The sequence below is a fragment of the Protopterus annectens genome, chromosome 1.part0 (assembly GCF_019279795.1).
Source record: "Protopterus annectens isolate FY-2018-M chromosome 1.part0, PAN1.0, whole genome shotgun sequence".
NCBI lineage: Eukaryota > Metazoa > Chordata > Ceratodontiformes > Protopteridae > Protopterus > Protopterus annectens.
In genome coordinates, this window is record NC_056725.1 from 1282972251 (window position 1) to 1282997071 (window position 24821).

Consider the following 24821-nt stretch of genomic DNA (forward strand, 5'->3'; position numbering starts at 1 on the left):
TGCATTATAGAGAAACAGCTATTACTAAAAGGTAGTATAAAACCTGTGTTGATTTGTCTGGGATGTTGTAAGGCTGGACCACCTGGTAAATATTCACATATCAGTATTAAGATCTCATGTGTGTGTGAATCAAGCAACTGATGTACTAGAAGCTGACAACACAAGCTGTACAAGCTATTACACTGTGACGCTAAGTAACCACTGACATAACTATGACCTCACTGTGCACATGCATCTCAGCTCAGTTCAGCCTTTACTATAGCACTTTACCACAAAGCACTCAAAACATATGAGGTTCTAACAAACATAATTTTAATAAAAACTGACCTGAGTTAAACAAAACTTAGGCAAATTATAGCTAAAGTATTTTCTAAATAAGGTATGGCTGTATAAAAGAAGGTGATACTAAAGTAGTTTTGCATGCAAGCCCTTCAGGATCAGAAGCAATGCTCACATCTCCAAGCAAATGATGGGAAACCACCTTCTATATGGGGAAAGCCAATGTGACCTACCTGTCCTTCAAGAAAGGTACACATTATCTGAACCTGCTGCTGGTGTGACAGTAGGAATGAGGAAATGATGCAGCTGCCAACATTTCACAGCTCACTGGAACAGCAACATCCACAAGTATGCAAATGGCACCGCATATATCATAGTCACCATAAGGACAAAGCAATGGAGACGAGGCATGGGGTCTTCCACTGCATCCCTACCTGGCCTGCAGAAGATGTGATCATGTGGGCCCTCTCTGGGAGCAGAAATAACTGTCAGAAGGCAGTGCCCAACTCCATGCTGATAAAGACAGCCCCTGAAATGGGATCACAGTGAATGCCTCCTAGTTTGTGGTCATTATCAAGGAATGCATTCACAGCAGTGTCCCCTACAAAAGGACATTCAGAGAGTTCCTCAATGAGGCAACCAGCAGCCATTCATTCAAGTCCAGGAGCATAAATACGACCATTTCCTCTGAAACACTGGTGAAATCACTGGCTGCTGAAGAAAGACCTAAGGACAGCACTTTCTGCGAGATGCAGCTGCCAAACAGTGTGAACCAAAGGAACCTCCTGTGGAGACCCAAGATGCTGAAGCACCAAAATATGGGCATCTCCAAATACACTACCCGATTTCTCTATATCAATAGAGTGTGATCCCCATGGAGCAGTGCCATCTGAAACCTGGCATGTCATATGTGCTTGGTTGATGTTCATGAGGTCTGTGAGAGGAAAGAATCATCCATTTATTTTAGAACCAGGAAAAAGTGGGAGAAGCAGCCTGGGCCATGTTCTGAAGGGAGCACATCCTATGAGACCGGACCTGTTAAATACAAACATCACAGAAGAAATGTCTGTTCTGTCGGGGGAGAACCTAAGAGCTCTAAAATGTGGCCTATCACAACTACTTCCAGAATCCACTGGACCCTTGTGATGACTCCCCAAGATGGGATAAAGTCAAATAAATGCCATCTCAGGCTTCTCCTCTCACCAAAAAGTACAAGCACTGAACAAGAACTTTGTAGTCTCTATAATGTCTTTACAAACCTTATAAAAAGGCCAAGAAAAAATAAGATACATAGAAATTACTATATGTGTTACTGAATATAATAATGGAGGAATCCACTATGCACCATCTATGATCCGTATAAAGCATTAGGATTTCCTGACTAAACTCAGGGATACAAAAATCACTGAAAATACAATCCTTTGGGCAGATTTTAACTACCAAGTCTTTGGCTAAGAAAAGTACTCAACATCCAATAAATATGCCCAAACAGTAACTATGGTAATCAAACCAGTTTGGAGCAAATGGTATGAACTTCTGCTAGGGGATGGTATTATCTTACATGCAATGGGAAATCTAGTATTTTTCTGCTACACACTATAAAATCAACACTAAACATAAAAGAAAACATCATCTTTTACCTAGGAATAAAATAAACAAACACAAATAAATGATCTTTCCTACGCTTCACCAAGACAAATGATGACACAATAAATTATATACTTATCAGTATTCACAAATACTTACTGGTAGGATACAAATCCACAGGCAAATTAGACAAAAATCATTTTGATGTTATCACAAATTAATAAAAATATATCTAAAATAAATTAGACTATTTAACTTTCAAAACACCTTAGCAAAAATAAAATTAACTTACATTATATAGAAATTTGTATTTTCTTTAATTATCAAACTACACTCAGCCAGGTTTCAAAAGCTGAGCACAATAATATGATACTGCTGAATTACATTAGAAAACTGTAAATGGAATAAGTTAACCATAAGTCAAAGTAATCACCCAGCCACATACTACTGGAAATGTGTTGGCAGCAGGACTGTGCATATTTCACAATAAGCAAACACATATATTAATGTGATATACATACAAGGGGAAACACTTCTTTTATAACTACAGGCATGTTAACAGATCCACTGTGAGACACTGACTCCTAGTCACAAGTCAGCAAACTAAATGTAAAATTCATCAAAACTGCAGGCAAGAAGTTAAAAAACGTTTCTTGCAGGGGCTATAAATTTATACAGTTCTAATGTTGCACAACAGTGCAGGAAAAAGATAAATCTTTAACATGGAAAAACTGCACCTATAATCATGATTTTGCAGTGCTGTCATACAATGTAAAGCAATTTTGGGAAATATATTCAGTGAGTTGGGACATGGGTAAATAACATTCTGTATGTTTCAAATCAGAAAAGGGCAAAACTACTGATAACTGCTGGCACAAGTGAAATTAAAAATTTGAGTTCCACAGGATTAAACGATATACCTGACAGTTTCCAATACTTCATTAACCTTTATCGATCATTTTAAACAAAATGTAAGCATCTGGACACATCCCGACCTCTCTTGGTAGGCTGCAGTGGTGCATCACAGGGGAGGAGAGGCATCACATGCAAACAATTTTAGATCCATCACATACAGCCATAATGTAATTTACCCAAAATGCTACAAGAGGCCTAATTATGTTAGATACAGAAGAGTATAAGATTAGCAAGGGGAAGTTCTGCATTTTCAATCTTGTGGCATTTGAAAAGACAGCAGCAGTAGTATGCGAAGAAGGGCTGACAGTACACACTGCTTACCTTGTCATTAAGACTTTCAATGTTAGACCAAATAAAGTAATAAATGACTAATTAAAAACAGTGAATGCCAAACCATCCATAATTCAATGGGTAACACACTGGTTAGGCAGTAGGATACATGTCAAGGTGCTGTGTGTGTGCACATGTGTGTGAGTGTACAGGTGACCTTGTCTATATTGAACAGTGCCTCACAGAACTGCATACTGAAGCTGCTTAGTTTTGGACTATTCTTGCAAGATATAAAAGTGGAAAATGAGTGACAGTAACCACACATGCTGATGACCACAAACTGAGCAGTGTAATTATTTCAATACACAACAATGAAGTTCTCTAACATGGGCTGTAAAACATGTATTTGTGGTACAGAAAAAGTGACCTCACCTTTAGTGTTAAGCATCGTGAGACTTGGATAAAAGGACAAACTAGGATTACAAAATAAATGGTCAAATCATAAAAAATATATATCATTATTAAATATCCTGGGCCAAAAGTAGACAACAGTTCAAGTTCTGGCCAGTATGCATCTACCGCAGTCAGGCATATTTTTGTGGGTTAACGATGGTGCTTCCTCATTAAGGCAGCAAGAACAATAACTACTACTTATTTACTCTGTCTTAAGAAAAGAAAGGTGCATTGATTTTTACAGTTTTATGACGGGAATGACTCCTAATTCATGGAATGGACATAGAACACGGGACCAGGACAGTTTTGGAGTTGACCTCCTTCAGAATCCACGTTAAAACTTATTTCATGTTTTAATGAATCAGGAATCGATGCATGGGTTTTATTAAGGCACAGTACAATGAACACACGCTTGACAAACTGCTCTAGATCTGTCTTTATATATATATATAAACGAGAAACATCTTTTATTAAATTATCACTTATGACATAGGCAATCACACATTTATACAAATGAAAACAAAACATATTGACAATCTTAGTTACAAGCATTTTACATCACAAATATTAATATAATTTTAGCTGCAAACATGATATATCACTTATAATCTACCCAATCACTGTCAATCAGACCTTAGCTCATTCAAATCCTACTTTCTTTTAAAACTGATTCCACCCCTGTATGTATTGTTCCCACAATTCCCATTTTTTTATGTAATTTGCTCACACCCTTTTGTAAAGATCCCAATTCCAGTTGTTTTATCTCTGTTACTATATTCACTCTTTCTAGTACAGGTGGTTTAGACTTTGAATTCCATTTTCTAGTAATTGCTTTTTTGGCAGACACCATAATTAGACTCAGCAAGACCTTACTATGTCTAGGCATTTCCAACTATGCATCATAGCTCAGAAAAATCATTTGCCTAGTTGCACCAATTTGCTCATCCAGTACCTATGATAGAGTTGTAAGCAGGGAATTTTTAAAGTCTGCCAGCTCATTACACTCCCAGAAAATATGTTCCCAATTACCTCTTTTTTCCCTATCACATCTGCAACATTCGCTGTCTACCTGAGGAAAAATTCTCTGGAGTCTATTTGGAGTATAAAATATCTATGTAAACATTTCCAAGCAAACATCCTATATCTTCTAGATTTTACTGCATTATTTGGGAGACAAACATACATCTCCCCCCTTGTTTCTTTGTGAATTGCTTATCCAAACTCTCTTCTCAATTCTTTTTGACTTACTCCAATTGATTCCTATAGTTATCATGCAATATTTTATATGCTGTAGTAATTATTCCTTTTTTAACAGTAGCTTCTATTCTAGATTCTAATAAAAACTGTACTAGGGCAGGTCTTTCATTTAGGATCCCCCCCCACCCATTTCTTTCTCTTTGCCTAAACTCTGATATCAATCCTTGATAGGGAAGGCATTCTCTAACCTGCAGTCCAAATAAATTATTGGCATCTGTCCATTCTATTACCTTTCTATCTCTAGTTATTTGCTCACAGTACCTTGGTTCCTTTGCCAGATTTATCCAATAAATTCCAGCACCTTCTTGCCTATTGTTTGTATTCCTAATAGCAGTCACCCATACTGTCAGAATCTCCTTTCTCCATTCCCATTTTGGCTTTCTGCTATTTTATGAATATAATAGTCTGTATGATTATTGTTATTCTCCTTAAAGATCTGCATCCAAAATCCCAGTCTCTTAATGCTCGAGCTTCCCCAATTTCATCATCCTTTTCCACTTTGCATTACTGGCTTCTACCTTAACTCTGAAATACAATTTGAAAATGAGCAATCCCAATTTGCCTTGTTCTATTGGAAGAATTAGCTTATCCCCACTTGACTTCCACCATCTTCCCCTCCCAGAGAAAATCCTTCAGCTCTTCATTAATTACTATCCAGAACTTCTACTCTGGTTGATAAGAATATGCCTGACCTATACACAAGATTAAAGAGACTAACAACATTTTAACTGCTTGTATCTTACTATCCATATCCATATCACAGAGCTTCCAATCTTTCAGTTTTGGAATTATCTTTTGTTTAGTCTCTTCCGGCATATCCTTAGCTGCCACACTGGAATAATTTTTAATCCATACCAAGAAATAATCACCAAAGCACAACAAAGCCAGTAAATCCAGGAAAATGTGATGTAAGGCGAAACAATGAAGCCACGGAGGGAGACTCAAACTAATAAGTTTATTCTGCTAGAACATTAATGTTGACACAATACGTTTTTGTTTAAAGTTACTTCATCAGATGTGGGTGTGTAGTACATGGGGATAATTTATAGTGAAACCTTAATGAACATCATTCCATTAATTATCCAATGAAAACATCATGACCATAAACAAATTTAATAGACACATCATATATAAAGACAAAGACAATACAACATAAACCATCATAAATCTCATTAAAAAACTTCTCAAAAAAAAACCTCATTAAAAAACTTCTCAATGAACAACAAACATAAAATACTTTTAAAATGCTTTTAAAATGTTCTGTTAAATTAATTCTAAAGCAGAGAGCTCCATCTATTGGAAATTAATGTTAATTGCATTTAAAAAATAAAATACAAATATTAAATATAAACTGCTTGAAGATGTTAAAATGTTAAAAGCTTAAAACTAGGAATCTAGACATCTGGAAATCTGGAAGTCATGTGAGGAATGTAATGTTGCCAGGTATACCATGCCAAGCATTCTACGTAGGTAAGACCGAATGTAAACTGAAGAGAAGGATATATGAGCACATCTACAACGTGCAACATGAAAAGGAAACAAATGCACTGTATAAACACAAACATTGTCCTAACGCTAGTTTTTTTATTTTATGTTGCTGAAAAAGTTACTATTGATGGAAGGGCTGGTTTATGGGAGGAAAAGATTGAATACCGAGAGCTTTGGTGGCAATTAACACTACAAGCAAATAAATGGCCAGGTTTAAATGAACACATTTATATTGCCCCAGTTCTCAAAATGAGAGCAGCAAAGTTGTAGGGATTTTCTCCTTTAAACCCCTTTTATTCAGCTGACAACCCTTTTTAATACCTGACATTACATTCCTCACATGACTTCAGATTTCTAGATGTCTAGATTCCTATTTTTTAAGCTTTTAACATTTTAACATCTTCAAGCACTTTATATTTAATATTTGTATTTTATTTTTTAAATGCAATTAACATTAATTTACAATAGATGGAGCTCTCTGCCTTAGAATGAATTTAACAGAACATTTTAAAAACATTTTAAAAGTATTTTATGTTTGTTGTTCAATGAGAAGTTTTTTAATGAGAAGTTTTTTATTGAGAAGTTTTTTAATGAGATTTATGATGGTCTATGTTGTATTGTCTTTGTCTTTACATATATGATGTGCCTATTACATTTGTTTATGGTCCTGATGTTTTCATTGGATAATTAATGGAATGTTCATTAAGGTTTCACTATAAATTATCCCTATGTACTACACGCCCACATCTGATGAAGTAACTTTAAATGAAAATGTGAAAACGTATTGTGTCAACGTTAATGTTCTAGCAGAATAAACTTATTTGTTTGAATCCCCTCCGTGGCTTCATTGTTTCGCCTTACATCACATTTTCCTGGTTTTAATCCATACTCGTAAATACTTCACTTTATCATGTCTCCATAAATATGGATATTGCTGAACCAATTTGTACGTGGGTACATCATTTACCGCTATTGCCTTTGTTTTAGTTCATTACCTTTGTATCCCAAAAAGATGTGAAACTATCTCAAAATGTTCCACAGCACTGTACTGTCCTTTTTTGGTTTTATCAGGTGTAACATAATATCATCTGAAAATAGAGCCAGCTTTTCTTGACTACCATACCAATTACATCCTCAAATTTTTGAGTCCCATATTTCTTTGCCAATGGTTATAAATATAATGCAAACAACAAATGGGAAAGAGGACACCCCTGCCTGGTTCCTCTGCTCAAGAAGAAATTATCAGAGGAACCCATCCACTTAAATTTTCAACTCTGATCCCTCACATATCCTCCTAATCAACCTTATAATTTTTTCAGGGAATCCAAATGCTTTCCATTCACTGCTCATAAAGTCCCAGCTTACTCTGTCAAATGCTTTCTCTACATCAAGACCAAACATCAATAGTGGGATTTTCTTACATTCTGCTTCCCTCTGGATCATTAATGTTCTGTTAAAGTTACTGAATGTTTGCCTCCCCTCCACAAAACCACACTGATCCATATCTATCAATTTTGGCATCACTTTTGCTATTCTTCTAGCCATCATAGACGTTAACACTTTATAATCATGGTTTAGTATTAAAATGGGCTTGTATGAAGCTGGATTTGATGGATCTTTATTTATTACTGCTACCACCTCTTTCTTCTAAAGTTGGTACTTTTCCTCCTCTTACAATAGTGTTAAATCTTTCCAGATCTTTATCAGTTTTTACCCTCCTATCTTCCAAATTTTTCTACAGGAATACCATCTATTCCTGGGCACTTTCCTGTAGATTCGTTATATATCATTTTTATCTCATCTCCTCCTATTCTGTTAGTAATTGAGCCTCATCTACCTCTAACCTTGGCACATTTAATTCTTCCATAAACATTTCCATTTGTACCTTTTCTTGATTTCCATATTTCTCTGATTGATACAGACTTTCACACAATTTCCAAAATACTTCTTATACCTCTACAGGTTCTCTTATCTTCCTTGTTATAGGCTCCCTAAGCTTGGCAACAGCCCTTTCTAATTTCTGTTACCCGAACTGCTATACTAAAAGTTTTTGTGCTCCAGAGTTATCATGAAAAAAACAGATGCTTAACAACAATCTTTCTAAACTCATGCAGATTATAGAAGTAGTCCCTTATTTTCTGTTTCACATTCTGCAGTTGTTCCTCTAAACGTTTTGTGAGATTCTCCCTATTCTGCAATACTTTAACATTGTCAATCCCTCTAAATAGTTATTATTACTTCTTAACTGTATCTCCCTTTATTTTATTTCTACGCTATTTTTAAACTCCACTTTAATTTTATCCCACTCTTTAACTATATTTTCAGAAGAAATTTCTATCTTCTGAAATAGCTCCTGAATAATTTCCACTACCCATTAAATTCCTCTCTTTTCTACAGATAGGTGGGAAAGCACCAGTGTCTCCTTTTTATTTTATTACCCTGTGTTTTCATTTTAGTTATTACTAGTGCATGATCTGAAATAGTTATTGGGTGTGTATCAAGACCTTCAATTAAATGCAGTAGTCTAGCCCAGTTTTTGCATCTTTGGGAATAATATGGAAATTCACTATGAACTCCTGGTACTGAATTCACATCTTCTATGCCAAATACTTGTATAAGTTTCTTCAAAAATCTACCCTCCTTTGTTATGTTTTCCCTTCTGGGCCCCCTAGACACATCTTCACTGTTGCAAATCAAATTCCAGTCCACACGTATAAATAATATTCCTTGGGGAAAGATGATCATTTCCTTCCTGAATTTTCTTAAGCTCCATTATAACAGTTTTAGGTGGAATACAAATGCATGTTAGTGTAATCCTCCTCCCTTACCAGTAGCCCCTTAGAATAAAAAATCTAAGATTATCTTTCTTATCTTCTATCACTATCGGAATTCCTCTTGCAATTAATACAAGTACTCCTCTTTGCCTTTGCCCCAGACATTCAACTGAATAATAATCCTGAAATACTTTATCAAATTCACATGTTCAGTGCTTTCCAAGTGTGTCTCCTGTAGCATAGTTATTTGCACACTGCATTTTTAATATAGTTCACTACTTTCTTCTTTTGTATTTGTCTCTGTGTCCACTGACATTTAGAGACATTACAGAAGGCATCATTCTATTAAGTTATTATTTCCACCTTTTATTTACAACAGCTTTTTTAAATGTCTATTTCCAGATTTTGTGTTATATGCATACACTGTTTGGCAGACTGATCTTTTCTACAGTTGTTTCTTGTCATAACAATTTGAGCCTATGTCATATCTTACAAAACCTTTTGTTTTATTTTTGAAAGCCTTCAGAAATCAAACACACACCTCTAACACCCTTTGAAGCCTATTAACTTAATAACAACTCACAAAACTATGTACATCTTCACATATTGAAGTTTTACCCTCCTAATAGGAACAAATGTTCCAAATAGACAGCCACACTCACAGACTTGAGTAAGCATGGATAACCTTTCTTTTACATTAAGATTCATGGTGCAGCCTGTACTTCAACTAAGTGCTGTCTGGTTTTGTCTTATCTTTATAGCGCTCCCAGCTAAGTAAATTCTTGAATGCTTTCAGAGAACGATATTTCCTAGCCATTTCTCTTCAACAGATTGTCTCTTGGAGACATGAGGACCAGATACAAAATTGCTACTAAGGATAAAAATATTCAATATTCTGTTTCATTTACTTGCTTTCACTTAAAACTTGTCAGTCACACTAATCTTTATTTTGTCATGCTCTTTTAACCAGACTTTTGCTCTTTTTTTACATTGCAGTGCCTACATTTCTTAAAACTGAACAAGGAGAAAGACAGAAGGGAGAAAGAATAAAAAAATAGGAGCATCTGTTTACATTAGTAACCCTATTACACTTAAAATAACTGAAAATACTTTATAGAATGCAAAGAAAATCATGCACTATAAAAATAGTACCTTAATAAAAATACAAATAATGTGTTTTACTTACTTTCTCCCTCCTCTTCCCATCTCCTAAGTATTTTTCCAAACATTAATGGCATGAAGTAGGGCATATGCTTCAGAGTCCCCTACAAGCTTAACAAAGTCCAGGAGAGTCCAATTTTCCCAGATTTTCTTGTTCTGTCATGTTTCACAAAAACTTTGTAATCCTACATTTGTCAGTTTCCAAGTTACTGGTTTTATTCCTGTTCATCCCTATCTCCCAAATCATGTCTCTGCTTTATTTCCAATGAACTCTCAACTGTTCTAAGTTAACTCTTATGTTTTTTTCCTTCTCTTGAGCATTTTCCATTGAAACCCTGAAAAGGTTTAACTGACAGTCTCTCTTGGTCTTTATTATTAGAAGAACAAGAAGCAGAATATCCTTCTGTTTAACAGCTCACTTTTTTTTGGACAAACTTTGTATTTCCTTGTTGGCAAGTAGTTCGTCCAAAAATGATTTTGTCCCTCCAGGGAAGAATATTTTGAAGATAGCTGGATATAGCAGTTTGAATCTCACATCTGCTTCTCAAAACTCTCTGAGTTACTCTTCTGTATGATATACAATGAGTAATCATACTCCATACACACTCTGCTGTCTCCCACTTTTAGTACTTTGTCTTTATGCAACAGTTTTGACAGAATCAACTCCTTCTGCTGGTAGGACTGCATCTTTATTATTAACAGTCTAGGTTACTTTATCATAGCCAGGTTTGGAGCATACACACTATCTCCTTTCAATTAACAACTCCTGCTGTGGAATACCAGAACAGCTGCTTATCTGTGCTTTCATAAAATTAATACAGTCTTCTCCTTCCAGCTTCTTTGGTACAGCAGAAAATCTCAGGTATTCCCTACATGTTCCAGCCTCTATTCTATTATTTTTTGAAACATCTCTTCTTGAACAGTCTCCTATTCAGCAAGCCTTTTCTTCATTTAGACCTCTGATTTCTGTTTAAAGCTTCTTCCATTTTTTCCAGCCTTTTGTTGTTTGAGTTGATATACTCCATCAATGTTTTGTTTATTTTAACCAGGTCTGTCTGCACTTGTCTTATACTTTCCTCTAGGTTACTAGAAGTCATGTCTGGAGCTTGCACTGCCTTTTGCTGAACAGCTGCAGTACTTTTCACAGCCAGCATTTTTCCTCACCTTGCATAGCTGACTTTCTTTTAGGTTCTCTGTATTTCTTTTTTTCTGGCACTGAGGCAGTGCACTTACGAGTCAGTTACTGAAATAAACCCAGAAATATAAATCCATTGGCGTTTTCGGCTGCATTTCTATTTTCACAATGGGAGAGCTAGAATTAAGCTGTTACTCAATATGCAGCCATCTTGGGAGTCATGCTCTAGACCTGCTTATATGTAGTTGTGCTACTTAAAGTGGATTCTGGAGTCAGTGAATAGGCTCTGTCAAACTGTGCTTCTGTATATAGTAGTGTGATGAAATTCAGGTGAAACCATATAAACATGTCCTCCATTTGTATTTCTGTAATAAAACTTTAAAAATCACTGCACCTTTTTTCTTTTTTAAGACACAGTAATTAAGTAATCATTACAGTTCTCCCTGCCTCCATCATCTATTTAAATGGATTTTTTCTCCCATGCCTCCACTGAAAAAAAAGGACAAGTATCCTGTCAAACTTTCACAATAAATAAAAACAATAAATAAATTTTCAAGACTAGCTAGGGGAGGAAAACAAGGTTATTTATATGAAATATTTTGACAATTCAAATGATAATAGAAAAACTGAGAAACTGGAAGTTCTTGCCTAGGGATATGGATATCAAGATGCAGCCAGTAAAAATGTTTTTAGTCCCTTTAGTTTCATACACAGGCCAGGCATATTTTTACCAATCAGAGAAATTGTGGACAATAATTAATAAAGAGTTGAAGGACTTTTTTTGGGAGGGGAACAGGGAAAGAGTCATGTGGGATAAGCTGATCCTCCCACCACAACAAGGAGGTTTCGGATTACCCGATTTGAAGGGATATTTTAGAGCTATACAATTAAGGTTCTTTTATATAACAGAAGCAGAAAGCTACAATTCAAAGTGGAAAGGGATGATGATGAAGCAGGGGGGGATTCAAGAAATAAGGAAAGAATGGGATTTTGAACACAGGTCCTTAAGAAGAATAATAGTCATAAAGAATATGATATTCATAAAGTAGCAGAAAATATTCTAAGAACTATGCTAAGAAGGGACTGGAGAAAGGAGATTCTGCCGATAGGGATGACTGCAATTAGGGGTACAGAGAGTAGACAAGAAGGGGCTGGGATTTACTGGAGGAAGCTGGCAATAGAGCTAAGGTTCTGGGAACAAACAATTAGAGAAGGAAAGGTAACAGAATGGGAAGAGACCAAGAAGACACTTGGACTGAAGGCTACTGATTGCCTTCCCTATCAGGGATTATTAGTACAAAGAGAAATGGATAAGAGAATCCTACATGAAAAAACTAGGCGAGTTTTTACTTGAACCTAGAATAGAAGCTGCTGTTAAAAAATGGATAATTAGTAAGCCATATAAAATATTCCATAGTAACTATAGGAATCAAACAGAAGTCGTCAGAAAAGATTGGGAAGATATATCAGATATGCAAATCACAAAGAAACAATAGGAGGACATATGTATGTCCCCCAAATATACAACAAAGTGTAGAAGATTTAGGATTTTTGCCTGGAGGTGTTTTCAAAACTACTTTTATATCCCAAGCAAACTCCAAAGAATTTTTCTTCAGGCAGATGTCAAATGTTAAAGGTTTGATGAAGAAGAAAGAGTTAACTGGGAAGATATGTTTTGGGAGAGTAATGAGTTGGCAGACCTTAAAACTTCCCTACAGAGTACTCTGTCAAGGATACTGGGCGAACAAATGAGTGCAACTAAGGACATTTTTTTTTACCTGGGATAGAGGATTTGAATTGCCTCGATATAGAAAGTCCTTCAGTTTAATTCTAGTGGCTGCTAAAAAAGCAATTACTAGAAAATGGAAATTAAAATCTAAATCAGCTACAGCTTAAGTATATTGCAACAGAGACAAGGTAACAGGAAGTGGGATCTTTAGAAAGGGTTATGAGTAAGTTGCACAGAAAGAAATGGAAACTGTTGGAACAATACATGCAGAAAAATGTTTTGTAGGAAGAACTAGGTTTAAGATATGTTAGGAACTGAATAATTCATTTAATGTAATGAGTACAGGCTATATAAAATATATGTGATGTATAATGATTGTATATGTGAATATGGTTTGATTACTTTTACATAAATATAAGTCCACCTGTGTCACAAGTGATAATTCAAATAAAGGTGTTTAAAATGGCAGCATAGCATTAATACATGTATATCCAATTACATTAGCTGTACTTGCCACCAGGATATTGTTCCCAGCAGTAAGGAAGTATAATGTTTTATGCAATGGGTCCCAAAGGAATGGTTCTGTAGAGTAAAATTCATATAAAATGAATGCCTGCACAAATGCATACTGCTTTGTGCAGGTTGAGTGCTCCTCACTAATACCCTATTCACATCAAAGTGGGCGAATATTTATATACTCGTGGGACAGCCAGAAAAGTAGTCGAGGGGTAACTTGGTGGTGGGTGGTCCTCATGGAGGCAGCAGGCATTCTGCCTTTTAATTTCTGATACAGAAAAACAATAGCATACGTTTAATGGCCCTTAAAGAAACAAGTGATCCCTCAGTTTTCTTGCTGAGGAGACGTAGGGTAAATATGTATATTGTTGAGATATTCGCAGAGGAACTGCTGTTTGAGACTAGTAAGAATATGATTCATCCTAAATGTCTGATTGGTACTGTTATGGTAGATACATTTGGAAGTGGATGCCTGGAGTTGCTTGTTTATTTTATAAAGATTTTAAAGGAATATCTCTGGAGCAATAAGCATCTATACTTTACTAAATCTGATGGACACAGTATTCACTTTGCTCACTGAAGCAGTTAAGAAAAGTAACGGTAAAAATAATGGCTTAAAGGATGTACATTTATAAAAAAGTTAGGATCTTATTACCAAAAAGTGGCAGGTACACACATTATTTAGTGTGATGTTTACCTTACTATTGCTTGACTTAAAATGATAACTTGGATGGTTGGCAGAGTGGATGGCATTACTGACTCATAACTCTTGATTGTTCAGTTCAATTCTTGGATAGGGTACCCTCTCTGCAGGGCTTGCACATCCTCCTTTTGTCTATGTCAGCTTTTCCTGGGTGTTCGCTTCCTCACAGCTCCCAAAAGATATGCTCCAGGTGAACTGGCAATCTTGTAAATTGCCTGTATGCACCCACATGTGTGTGTTTGTCCTGCAATGGGCTGGCACAGCATTTTGATAAGCTTCGATGCCTTGGGCCAAATAAGTGCCAGGAGAGGCTCCTGGATAAATGGGGGGGCAGTTCAGGACAATATAGAAATATACTTTATTAAACCTGGTAGAATTGGCATTTGTCTGCAGTAGTAATTAAACATAACTTGAATTTATCTGTTCCAACAACATAGGATTCTCAAAAGATATGTTCACTTCTCATTAGTAGAGGGTATATTCACTTTTAAGTACGAAATGTTCCACCACTGCTATTTTATAAGTAGCAAGAGCCTGTTTTGAGGGAACGTAAAAAATGAGCACTTCTGAAGGACAACAAACGATCTCTTGAGCATAAAGCTCTTTATTCACCAACAAACAAGATAAATATACACACATTAACACCGAACACCTCATCCTCAAAAAGTGGCTGTGCCTGCTGAAATGACTTACCTGCTCACAGACAACTCAGCCTCACTGGTTGGAAAAAAAGCATAAAAAATCAGTCCAGAGGGTCACCATGTTTAGTATCCATCCTTCTTTCAGAAATGGAGATAAAACTAAAAGTTCCACCTTCTTAGAGAAAACTGAAACTTTCACTGCTACATACCTGCAACACCTGGTAAAGACTGACCTCAGGAAAATCAAATGAGTACTTAGTTGTAATCTATAACAAACTAATCCTTAGTAAGCTTCCTGTAACTAAAGAAAATGAACCCACTTTTACAACCATTTCATGTTCTTTATTCTGGAAGTGTTTCTTAAACATGATTAGAAAGGGTACAAAAATGTTTTAATAGTAATTTGACACCTATACAATTCATGGTCGTGTAAACCAATGAAGGTATTACATTACTTTCTTTGTGTAACCCATCACCTGATGTGGATAATATTTGATAAAGAACATTACCATTGGCTGTTCACCGCAAGTGACAGTTGAAGAACGAGCTCTTCTAGCTGGTTCTCTCTGCTGAAATGACAATTGAGTTTTCAAAATAGGCACTTATTTAACATTAACTCTCAAGATGAATATGATTACAACACTGTAGATGTACTCAGAAATTAATAATCAAATGTACAACAGTGTACTTTAATTCAGAATTTTTACAAAAGGGAAGAATCAGATTCCAAAGGAAAAGACCAATTCCCATAAAAAGGAAAGAGGTTAAGAACAGACACCTTCAAGAAATTTAAATATACCAAGAGAGCACAGGAGTACCCCATTTATATGTACAAATACTATGTCATTTTTAAAACACTTATGTCAAAACTTTACTGTACTGCGCAAATAAACCTTTATTAAAGTGTAGGTTTTCACAGCATGAATCAGTTACACATGCTCAAAAGTCATACCGCAACCTTATCCAAGACAATTAAAGCAAAATATTGCACAAAGATGCAGAGAAGCAAACTGGCATTTATTCACATTCAACAATGTTATCTTGTTAAAAAAAAATCTGAAGTTAGCCTGGAGACATTAATCTGCCTTTTAAAAAGTTACACTTTGTTATCTGACTAGCAATTACTTGCCACGGATGAACTGTACCCCACTAACTGCAGGCTGAATATAGCAACTTCAATTTGTATGTGAGTGAATATCTCTCAAAAAGGCACATGACTAATGGCCTTAGCAGTTTAAAAAGACAACCATTAACACTCTCTCACTTATTTTTCCACAGCTGTCCACATATGCAGCCTCAACAGTTAATGCCATTATTCTTTAGAAGCACTTCATTTAGGTGTTCAGCACAAATGCACTTATTTATTGACCAGGAAGGTTCACTGGGTCAGAAACCCACTTTCAGTGGAGACGCAGGGAGAAAAGCTCCACAGTGAGTAAAATAACATCAGATGACAGAAGACAGGTAGTTATACAATTTTAGTAAAGAAATAATTTAAACTATATAAACAATATAGATAACAATTACCACATCATAGCAAACATTTTTACAAATACTGTAGCACCTTCTATTTACCACAGAGGTCAAGGTAAAAACATTTTGTAGAGAAAATAAATATTTAATTCAATTAAGTACACTGCCTTATAAAATGAGAAATACACTGGTACCCACTCACACACACACACACATATATATATGTATGTGTATATATATATATATATATATATATATATATATATATATATATATATATATATATATATATATATATATATATATATATATATGTGTGTGTGTGTGTGTGTGTATGGGTCCCCTACAAAATACCGAACGCTCAGAAGCCCGACACCCAAATTACCGAGACCAGAAGCCCGATACCCCACATTATCGAAAGACCAGAAGCGCGGAATTCAAAATCCCGATGTTAAGGGATATTGAGTTAGCGCTTCTGGTGTTGCGGTTCAAATAAGTATCTGTGTGTAAGTGTGTTTGTGAGGGGCTTTAGTGTGTGTTAGTGTCTGTTGTGACTGTGGTGTGTGTATGTGTGTGTGTGTGTGTGTGTGTGTGTGTGTGTGTGTGTGTGTGTGCGTGTGTGAGGGACTGTAATGCGTGGCTGTGAGTTTGCCTTGTGTGTGTGTTTGTGCAATCTCAAAATTAGAATATTAAAGTAGGGGGTGGGGGGGGTGAAACCCCCCACATGGGGGGTAGAGGGAGCTTGCCCCCCTGCTTAACTATAGTGTAGGATTATTTGTTTGGGGGGACACTGTGTGTATGTGTGTACTGTATGTGTGTTGATCGTTCGCAATCTTGAATTTCACGCTTGTGGTCCGTTGGTCTTCTCTTCTTTCGGGTATTTGGTCTCGAGATTATGAGCGTCGGTCTTGTGAGTTTTCGGTCTTTCGTAGCGAACCCATGTGTATATATATATATATATATATATATATATATATATATATATATATATATATATATACACACACATACATACACACGTGTGTGTGTGTGTGTGTGTGTGTGTGTGTGTATATATATATATATATATATATATATATATATATATATAAAAAAATTTTTTAAACCTGAGAATGAGTTAGGGAGAAATAGTAGGTGGACTGGCTGTTAGTGATTTGTTACTGCTTTGGATACAGGGAGTAATAAGGAAAAGATTATGGGGGTCTGGTATTAAGGAAGCAAAGACATATGGGGTTGTTAAGATAGTAGCCTTTTAGTGAGGATTTAAAAGTATTAGGGGGATCTAACAAAGTAATAGATGTTGGTAGAGCATTCTATAATTTACCTATGGAATAGCAGCATAGGCTTTGTCCCGCTCTTTTGTTTGGTTTTGATATGATCAGGTGTTTATTTGTAGACCATAGATTTCTAGAAGGGGTATAAGGTTGAAGGGTTGACAGTAGAGCAGGGCATTTCTCTGGGTTATATACTAGCTTGTGAGCCAGATTTAGTTGGGTGTAACTGAGGTATTGAGAGAATTCATACCAATTAAGCATTTTGATAACTTGGCAATGATGGGTAAGGTGCTGCAAGCTGGAGGTAAATTTTGCAGTTTTGTAGTAGCAGCAATGTAGTTTACTAAAGAGGGAGAAGTGAAAGTTTGTTGTTCATATAAAGAGGAAGGGAAGTAGTAAAGACTTGGCCAGCTTGATTTTTGTGGGTCCATCCATGTACGTTTGATGCCTGTAGAGTTTACCTAGTTTAAAGTGAGTTCCTTTTACAGTGTTAAGAATGTGTTGTCCATAGGAGAGTTTATTGCCTATTGTTATACCAAGCGGTTCTGCAGGATGAACTACCTGAACTTCTGTTTTATCTTGGGAATACATTTTAAAGTCCTGTGGGGTTGGTTTGGCAGATAAAATAAGTAGTTCAGTTTTTTTTGGCATTTAGAAGTAATTGAGATTCATTAAGCCAGTTTTCTATGGATTCAAATGCTTTTTGGGTTATTTGTAAGAGGTCTTGAGAAAGATTTTGGAAGAAGATATGAGTGTGGAGGACGAGTGTGGTTTGAGGGGACACTAGATGCAAATTTTTTTATGAAAATATTAAAGAGCAGGGGTCCAAGGATGGACCCTCAGGGTACTCCTATTTTATTTAGCAGATAGGTAGATTGTTTGCTCCACCATTTCACTGACTGCTGAATGTTGTGTAAGTAGTTAACAAACCAGGACAGCGTATGTAGGAAGCAGCCTATTTCTGACAGTTGTTGAAGTAGTTTGGTATGTGACACTGTGTCAAATACCTTGGATAAGCCCAACAGGTCTACTGAAGGTATTAGACCTGCATCTAAAGTTTTGTTCATGGTGTCTGTGAAGAGGGCAGTGGTGGTGTTATGGAATGGGCAAAAACCATGTTGTGTTGGGGCGAGGAGGTTGTTGCCTATGAGGTGGTTGAGTAGTTTATTACGTATACATTTTTCTAATATGTTGGACAGAGGAGAAAGAACAGAGATTGGTCTATAGTTAGTAAGGTCACTGTATTACTGCCTTTATGGAGTTGAATTATAATGGAATTTTTCCATATTTGTGGGATGGTTCCTTCAGAGATGGATCAGTTTATTAGAATACTGATGGGGTATACTACTGCGTGAGCAGTGATTTTCAAGTATTCTGTGAGAGGCTGTCAGCAGATAGGAAACAGGGTTTCCCTTTTTTTTTTAAAAAAAGGTTTAGAATTAGACAGGTGTGAACAGGTTTTAGGGAGAAACTATGGGTTTCTGGTATTGCTTTAGTGGTAGTTTCCTGGGATGTAAGATGCTGGAAGAAGTCTGTATGGTTGCTTGCTTGATGTTTCTATTATTGATGGTGTATGGATTTGAGTTTGTAGGGGGTTCAGGAATGCATTTAAGGATGGTATCAATAAAGTGGGAGTTGAAAGTATGGGCTATATGTTGTGGGGGGGTCAGGGGATGGAGATGGATTTTGAGTGGTTCCAGGACTAAGGAGAGAGGATACAGATTTCCAAAAATTCTTGGGGTTGTTTTTATGGGTGGATAGCTGTTTTGAGAAATATGTTTATTTTTTTGTTACTAATGACTAGTTTTTTGGCTTGGTTCCTGAGTTGTTTAAAGTTAGATTAATTTGTCAGTGTCTTATTACTGCATCAGACTTTCCAGGCTCTATCCCTACCTAAAAATAGTAGTTTTGTAGGTGTAGTTAACCATGAAACATGACTAATTTTAATTCTTTTTGTTTGTGTAGGGGCAAGACAGTTAAGGGTATCTAGAAAGATTTTGTCAAAATACTTAACAGCTTCATCTAGTTGAAGATAATGTAGAGGCTCCAGTTGTGGGCTTTTAGAATGGAGTTAAATGTTGATGGTTTGAACTTAGTGAGGTTTCTGGTTATGTAGATATGGGGTTTAGGTACCTGGATTTGGGTTCTATATGTGAAAGCAGGTAGATGATCACTCAGGGAATCAGGGAGGAGGCCTGAGTTAGTGAATTTGTGTGGATGTGATACAAGGATCCAGTCATGGATTGTTTCAGGTTGTTTATGTTGTACTCTGGTGGAGCATGTGATATGTTGCTCGCATTTGGAGAGATTAATGCGATTTATTGTGGAGTCTAATTCTAGGTTTTGCCAATTTATGTTTGTATCACGTAGTATTATAGTTTCGGAGGCTATACTGTGTATTGTCCAGGAGAGGAAATCTTCAAGGGTGGGGACATTTTGCCCCAGTGGAATATATATGGAAGCGATGCAAATCTGTTTATTGTCACTTATTTGCAGTACTACTATGACTGTTTCCACATTGTTAAAGAATGGTATGGGTTTTGGGAAAGGTGCACTAGTTAATGAGTTGCGATAGACTAGTGCTACCCCCACCACCTTTCTTTACAAGCCTGTCTTTTTTGTAGTATAATGTAACCTGGTGGGACTATTTCTATGTCTCATATATGTGGCTTGAGCCAGGTCTCGATGATGGTTATGATGTCTGGGATGTCAGTAGTAGTCAGCTAGCAACTGTATTATCAATGATATACTTAAACGTATTAGTAACAAGATATTTTTCCTATACAGAAGGCATTTGCTGAAAACAATTTCTCTTTAAATATTAATGAACTTAGTAGGTATTAATGACAAATGAGAATGTATCAGAGATTATATAGCCGTTAATAATAAATGAAAATATATTGGAGAAATAAAGAGCACGTATGCAGCAAATGAGAGAAGTTTCCTTAACATTTTGACTGTAGTTATAAATCAATTACTGCCAGCCATTACTCAGTGGTTGCAGATACACCAATCACCTCTACTATTAATGCTATTTCCACTTCATTACAAGTACTTGAAATACATTTGTTTTTTTTTCAGAAATCAAGTTAGCAGAGCTGAGTAGTTTTCTCTCCATAGACTCTACTGAAAATTGCCCCACCTTTCAATATTGTAAAGATTTTTTTTGGTGGGGGGGGTCATAATTAATCATGGTCCTGAAAAACACAAGTGTCAAAAAAGTATATTTCTTTCACTACTGTTAATTCCTTGTGTACCTGGAAGAAGGGGAAGGTCTAGAAGAAAAGGAACCTATGGGAAATTCACAGAGATCCTTAGTACTGGTCAGCTCTTCCTTCGCCTTCCTATTTTGGAGGGCCTCAACCCGGTCCTAGAAGGTGTATCCAAATAGCAAATCCACTTGGAATGGGACATCAAACATGACTTAGAAGAACTTATTCTGAAAGGAGATTTCAAACCATGTCATCCTGCAAAGACACAAGGATGGGCTTGATAGCTCCCAGCCACAGAACCAGGAATATAAAAATCACACTAAGCTACAAGACAGCACATTACAGAAGCAATCTTTTCCTGAGCCTCCCTGATCTTAAATTTAGAAAGGTCTGATAGCTTTCCTGATCATGGTACAACAAGGAGGTATGGAACATGGACAAGTAAGGAAAAATAATTAAGGGATCCAAGGCCTGGAAGGTAGACCAGAAAATATTCTTGCCCATGGCATTTAGTCTCGTTTATCAAGGACCAAGGCAAAAAGGTATTTTAGCTTCTGGGGCCAGAGATGGACTGGAGATATCAGAAGTATATTAAGGGATACCTAGTAAGGCTATTACTCTGCTAGGGACTTACAAATGGCATATCTGGAGCAGGCAATGTTGGATCCTAATGCTTCCAGAGTGTAGAAAACGGGTCTATATTAGATCACCGAACCCTTAAAAAAGTAAATGGTGATTAGTTGACCCTATATAAGCGAAAGCTTACAATTTTGAACAGTCAGAACAGCGATTTTTTTTCCTAGGGAAAAAAAATTGCTGTTCCAACAAAAAAACAAACATAAAAAAAATAGAAAAACACCCCACCCCCCCCCCTACTTAAATATACCAACTATGAGACCGCACTACAGTGCCGAAAACGACAAAGTAATCAAGCGGCCAAGTGAATTCTTTCCCAGGATATTTTGCCGTTTCAAGCTTTTGAGTTTGACCAAGATGCATTTGAAAGACTGCGTCTTCGGTCTTCTAATAGGGAACCTAAAAAACATTGCATATTTAAGGGAAGGCTCTACTGGGATGGTGAAAAGACCCAAAATTACTCATCTTGCTTGCCAGATATTTGCTGAAGCATTTCTGGGATGAAAGCAGTGGAGCTAAAGGACAGTCCATAGTGGATTTCATAAGAGGTCTCAGCATCTACGCAGCAAAAGAAGTGCACAGTGAGGGGAGGTCTTATCTTTGTCTGTCTCAGAGACAAGGAACCCTGGATTGTCCAAGTCCAATTCCTATGGAACAAAAGGGGAACCTCCTTCATGATCAGCTCTAGAAAGGAAGGCCTGGAAACTCACAGTACATGAAAAAAGCAGCATAATACAGGCAACAGTGACACACGGAAGACATAATGAAAAGGGCTCAGTCAAGAGAGCCTTAGATAGGACATAACAACAGCATCAGCTGGTAATCTCTAAGGGTACAACTCAGACTCATAAGGACAAATCCTACCAAGCATCAAACCTTGTAAACACATTCAATATCTGGGCCATTCCCATGGGCCAAATTAGTGTAGGAGGACCCCTGGTAGATGCCTTAGCTTTAGCTGCTGAATTCTGCACAAATGGCAAGGAGGAAGTTTGCTGAGAAGACAAACAGCAGTAGTTGTAGCAGAATCTTTTACTAGCACCAAAATTATATCTGGTACCTTAGCCTTTCGCCTTCAAGGATACAGTACATAAAATTCATCCACTTTTTATACACCAGGTGAATCCCCATCAATTAACTAAGTAAATTAAACTATGGACATTTAAAATGCAATACTGCATTTAAAGTGAATTACTAGATTTAAAAAACTAAATTGCAACATTTAAACTGTATTACTACATGTAAAGCGTATCACTACCATATTAAACAAATATTAAACAAATATGCACTTATTTTAAATTAGCAAAGTTTGTAAAATTTACAAAAATTACAAAGTTTCAATTGCACAAGACATATAATAAATAAAAATGAGACCAAATTCACTTCCAAATTAAGCCACCTAGGGGTTAAAGTACCAAAATTCAAAATCTACTTCCTTTAAGTACATTTAAACTTTGTTTCAATTCACCCCCTCTCACACAAAAGGGACTGGCAAGAATATTAAAGAAAAATGTGCTAACATCTCCCCCATGTGTCCTACAAAAAATGCTCACCCACTGGGCGTCTATAATTCCTGTTGCGAGTATCACCTAAATGTTCCAATATTCTGACTTTAACTGCTCTCATGGTTTGACCTATATACCATTTTGTAACCTCACAACCGCAACCTACTATATATACAAGTCCACATGAATTGCAAGTGAACCTACTTTTACTAACAAATCTACGTCCATTAATAAAACTACCTGAAATATTTTTAATGTTTTTACAAACCTTGCACTTGCCACAAGCATACGATCCTATCACCTCCTTTTCAATATTATACTGAGGTTTATTCAACAATTCCTTTAAATTTGAATACCTACTATAAGAAAACCTAACCCTTCCAGGAAACAGCTCACCCACAACTTCATCAAGACAAACTAAATGCCAAAATTCTTGAATTAATTTCCTCATAATATCAAAGAAAGGCGAAAAATTTGAAACAAAATACATATCTTTACCTAAAAAAACAGGTTTCAAGTTACTGCAGACTAACTTTTTAATTCCTGTTTTAGCAATTTAAAGCAAGTAAAAGATTCTACTACAACTACTGCTGTTTATTTGCTTTTTGTTGCACGTGTTTTTTCAAGACTGGATCTTCTAATGAAATGCTTCATTCAGACTGACAGGGTGCAGTCATAGTCCAGAAGCTGACTTGTTGTGGTAGAGGTGGCGCCGACACTATAGTAAATAACCTTCAAGCTGTTAGGGGGCAAGATCAGCAGATGCACTTCTGAATGCCAATACAGAAATGAACTCATACTACTTCTGTAGTCAGTAATGAAGTACTTGCTTCAGCACTTATGTAGAAGTCGCACGGAGCAGGCTTTTAAGTCTTAAAACCTTTTTTTCATGTATTTATTTATTTTTTGCTCTTTAAAGAAACTTAGAATGCACAAATTACTGGTTCTCCTTAAGAAGTGAGGAGCACCAGATCACAGAATGTGCCAGGGGCCTTTATTTATTTTCGATCCACAACTTAGAGTTGAGGGGTGCCGGATCGAGCAGTAGTACTAGATACAAAATGAGCCAGCTACAGCTCTGATTTCCTTCATTCTTCCAGGAATCCGGCATGAGCAAGGGATAATTTTTCCAGTCCCTCGTCTAGGTATTCTTTAGCAGCCATCATCTGGGAGATGACATGACTTAAAACTTTACTATTTGTACTGCATCTGGCCAGTCTGAAGAGCTGGCACCTGTGCCAGTGTTTCCCATTAGGTACCTTTCCCAGGTGTGTCACTGTGGATCCTAGTTAGTGATCTGATAAAAATGTAGAAACATCTGGAAGATTTTGGCATTTGAGGCATCAAATGCAAGAACTTAACTATGACAACTTTTAGGATTATAATCATAAAACAGCAAGCAATACAAAAGAGGAGGGTAGCATACAGACTGAGTATACTTTCGAGCTTTGCATGTAACATAATAACACACACTGGCCACAAGTATGGGCACTACAAACAAAGGCATAAGAGAAAAAATAGAAATGTAGCAATATTGGGATGTCAGAAGAAGAAATTTCATCAACTCCTCAGTGCAAAAATCCTTCAGAGCTGATCTACCTTTGCTTTGGCACGTTGGAACTCAATCTGCAGAATTAAGACCAGCAGGTACATGTTGGCAATGCTGCACAGCAAACTGCTACCACAGTTTTTGTGTGTGTGTGTATCTGTATAAACAGGATGAAGTTTAGCAAAAAAATGTCTGCAGAAAATTTCAATGCACATACTTCTACACATTTCATATTAATGATGTCTGCCACTCTGTACATCAGCG

The 24821-nt window shown here is 36.4% G+C and overlaps 1 protein-coding gene across 6 annotated transcripts in view; it reads right to left on the reverse strand.

Annotated features, from left to right (window-relative positions):
- Nucleotides 1-24821, reverse strand: part of NEDD4L (NEDD4 like E3 ubiquitin protein ligase) — a 3335946-nt gene that overhangs the window by 647639 nt on the left and 2663486 nt on the right. For 4 of the 6 annotated variants that reach the window (XM_044066167.1, XM_044066169.1, XM_044066164.1 and 1 more), the window contains one exon: nucleotides 15418-15477. The exons of the other annotated variants lie outside the window; for them this stretch is intronic. In XM_044066167.1, the coding sequence (XP_043922102.1) occupies nucleotides 15418-15477 (60 nt within the window). The remainder of the gene's footprint in view (nucleotides 1-15417; nucleotides 15478-24821) is intronic. 6 annotated transcript variants of the gene reach the window in all.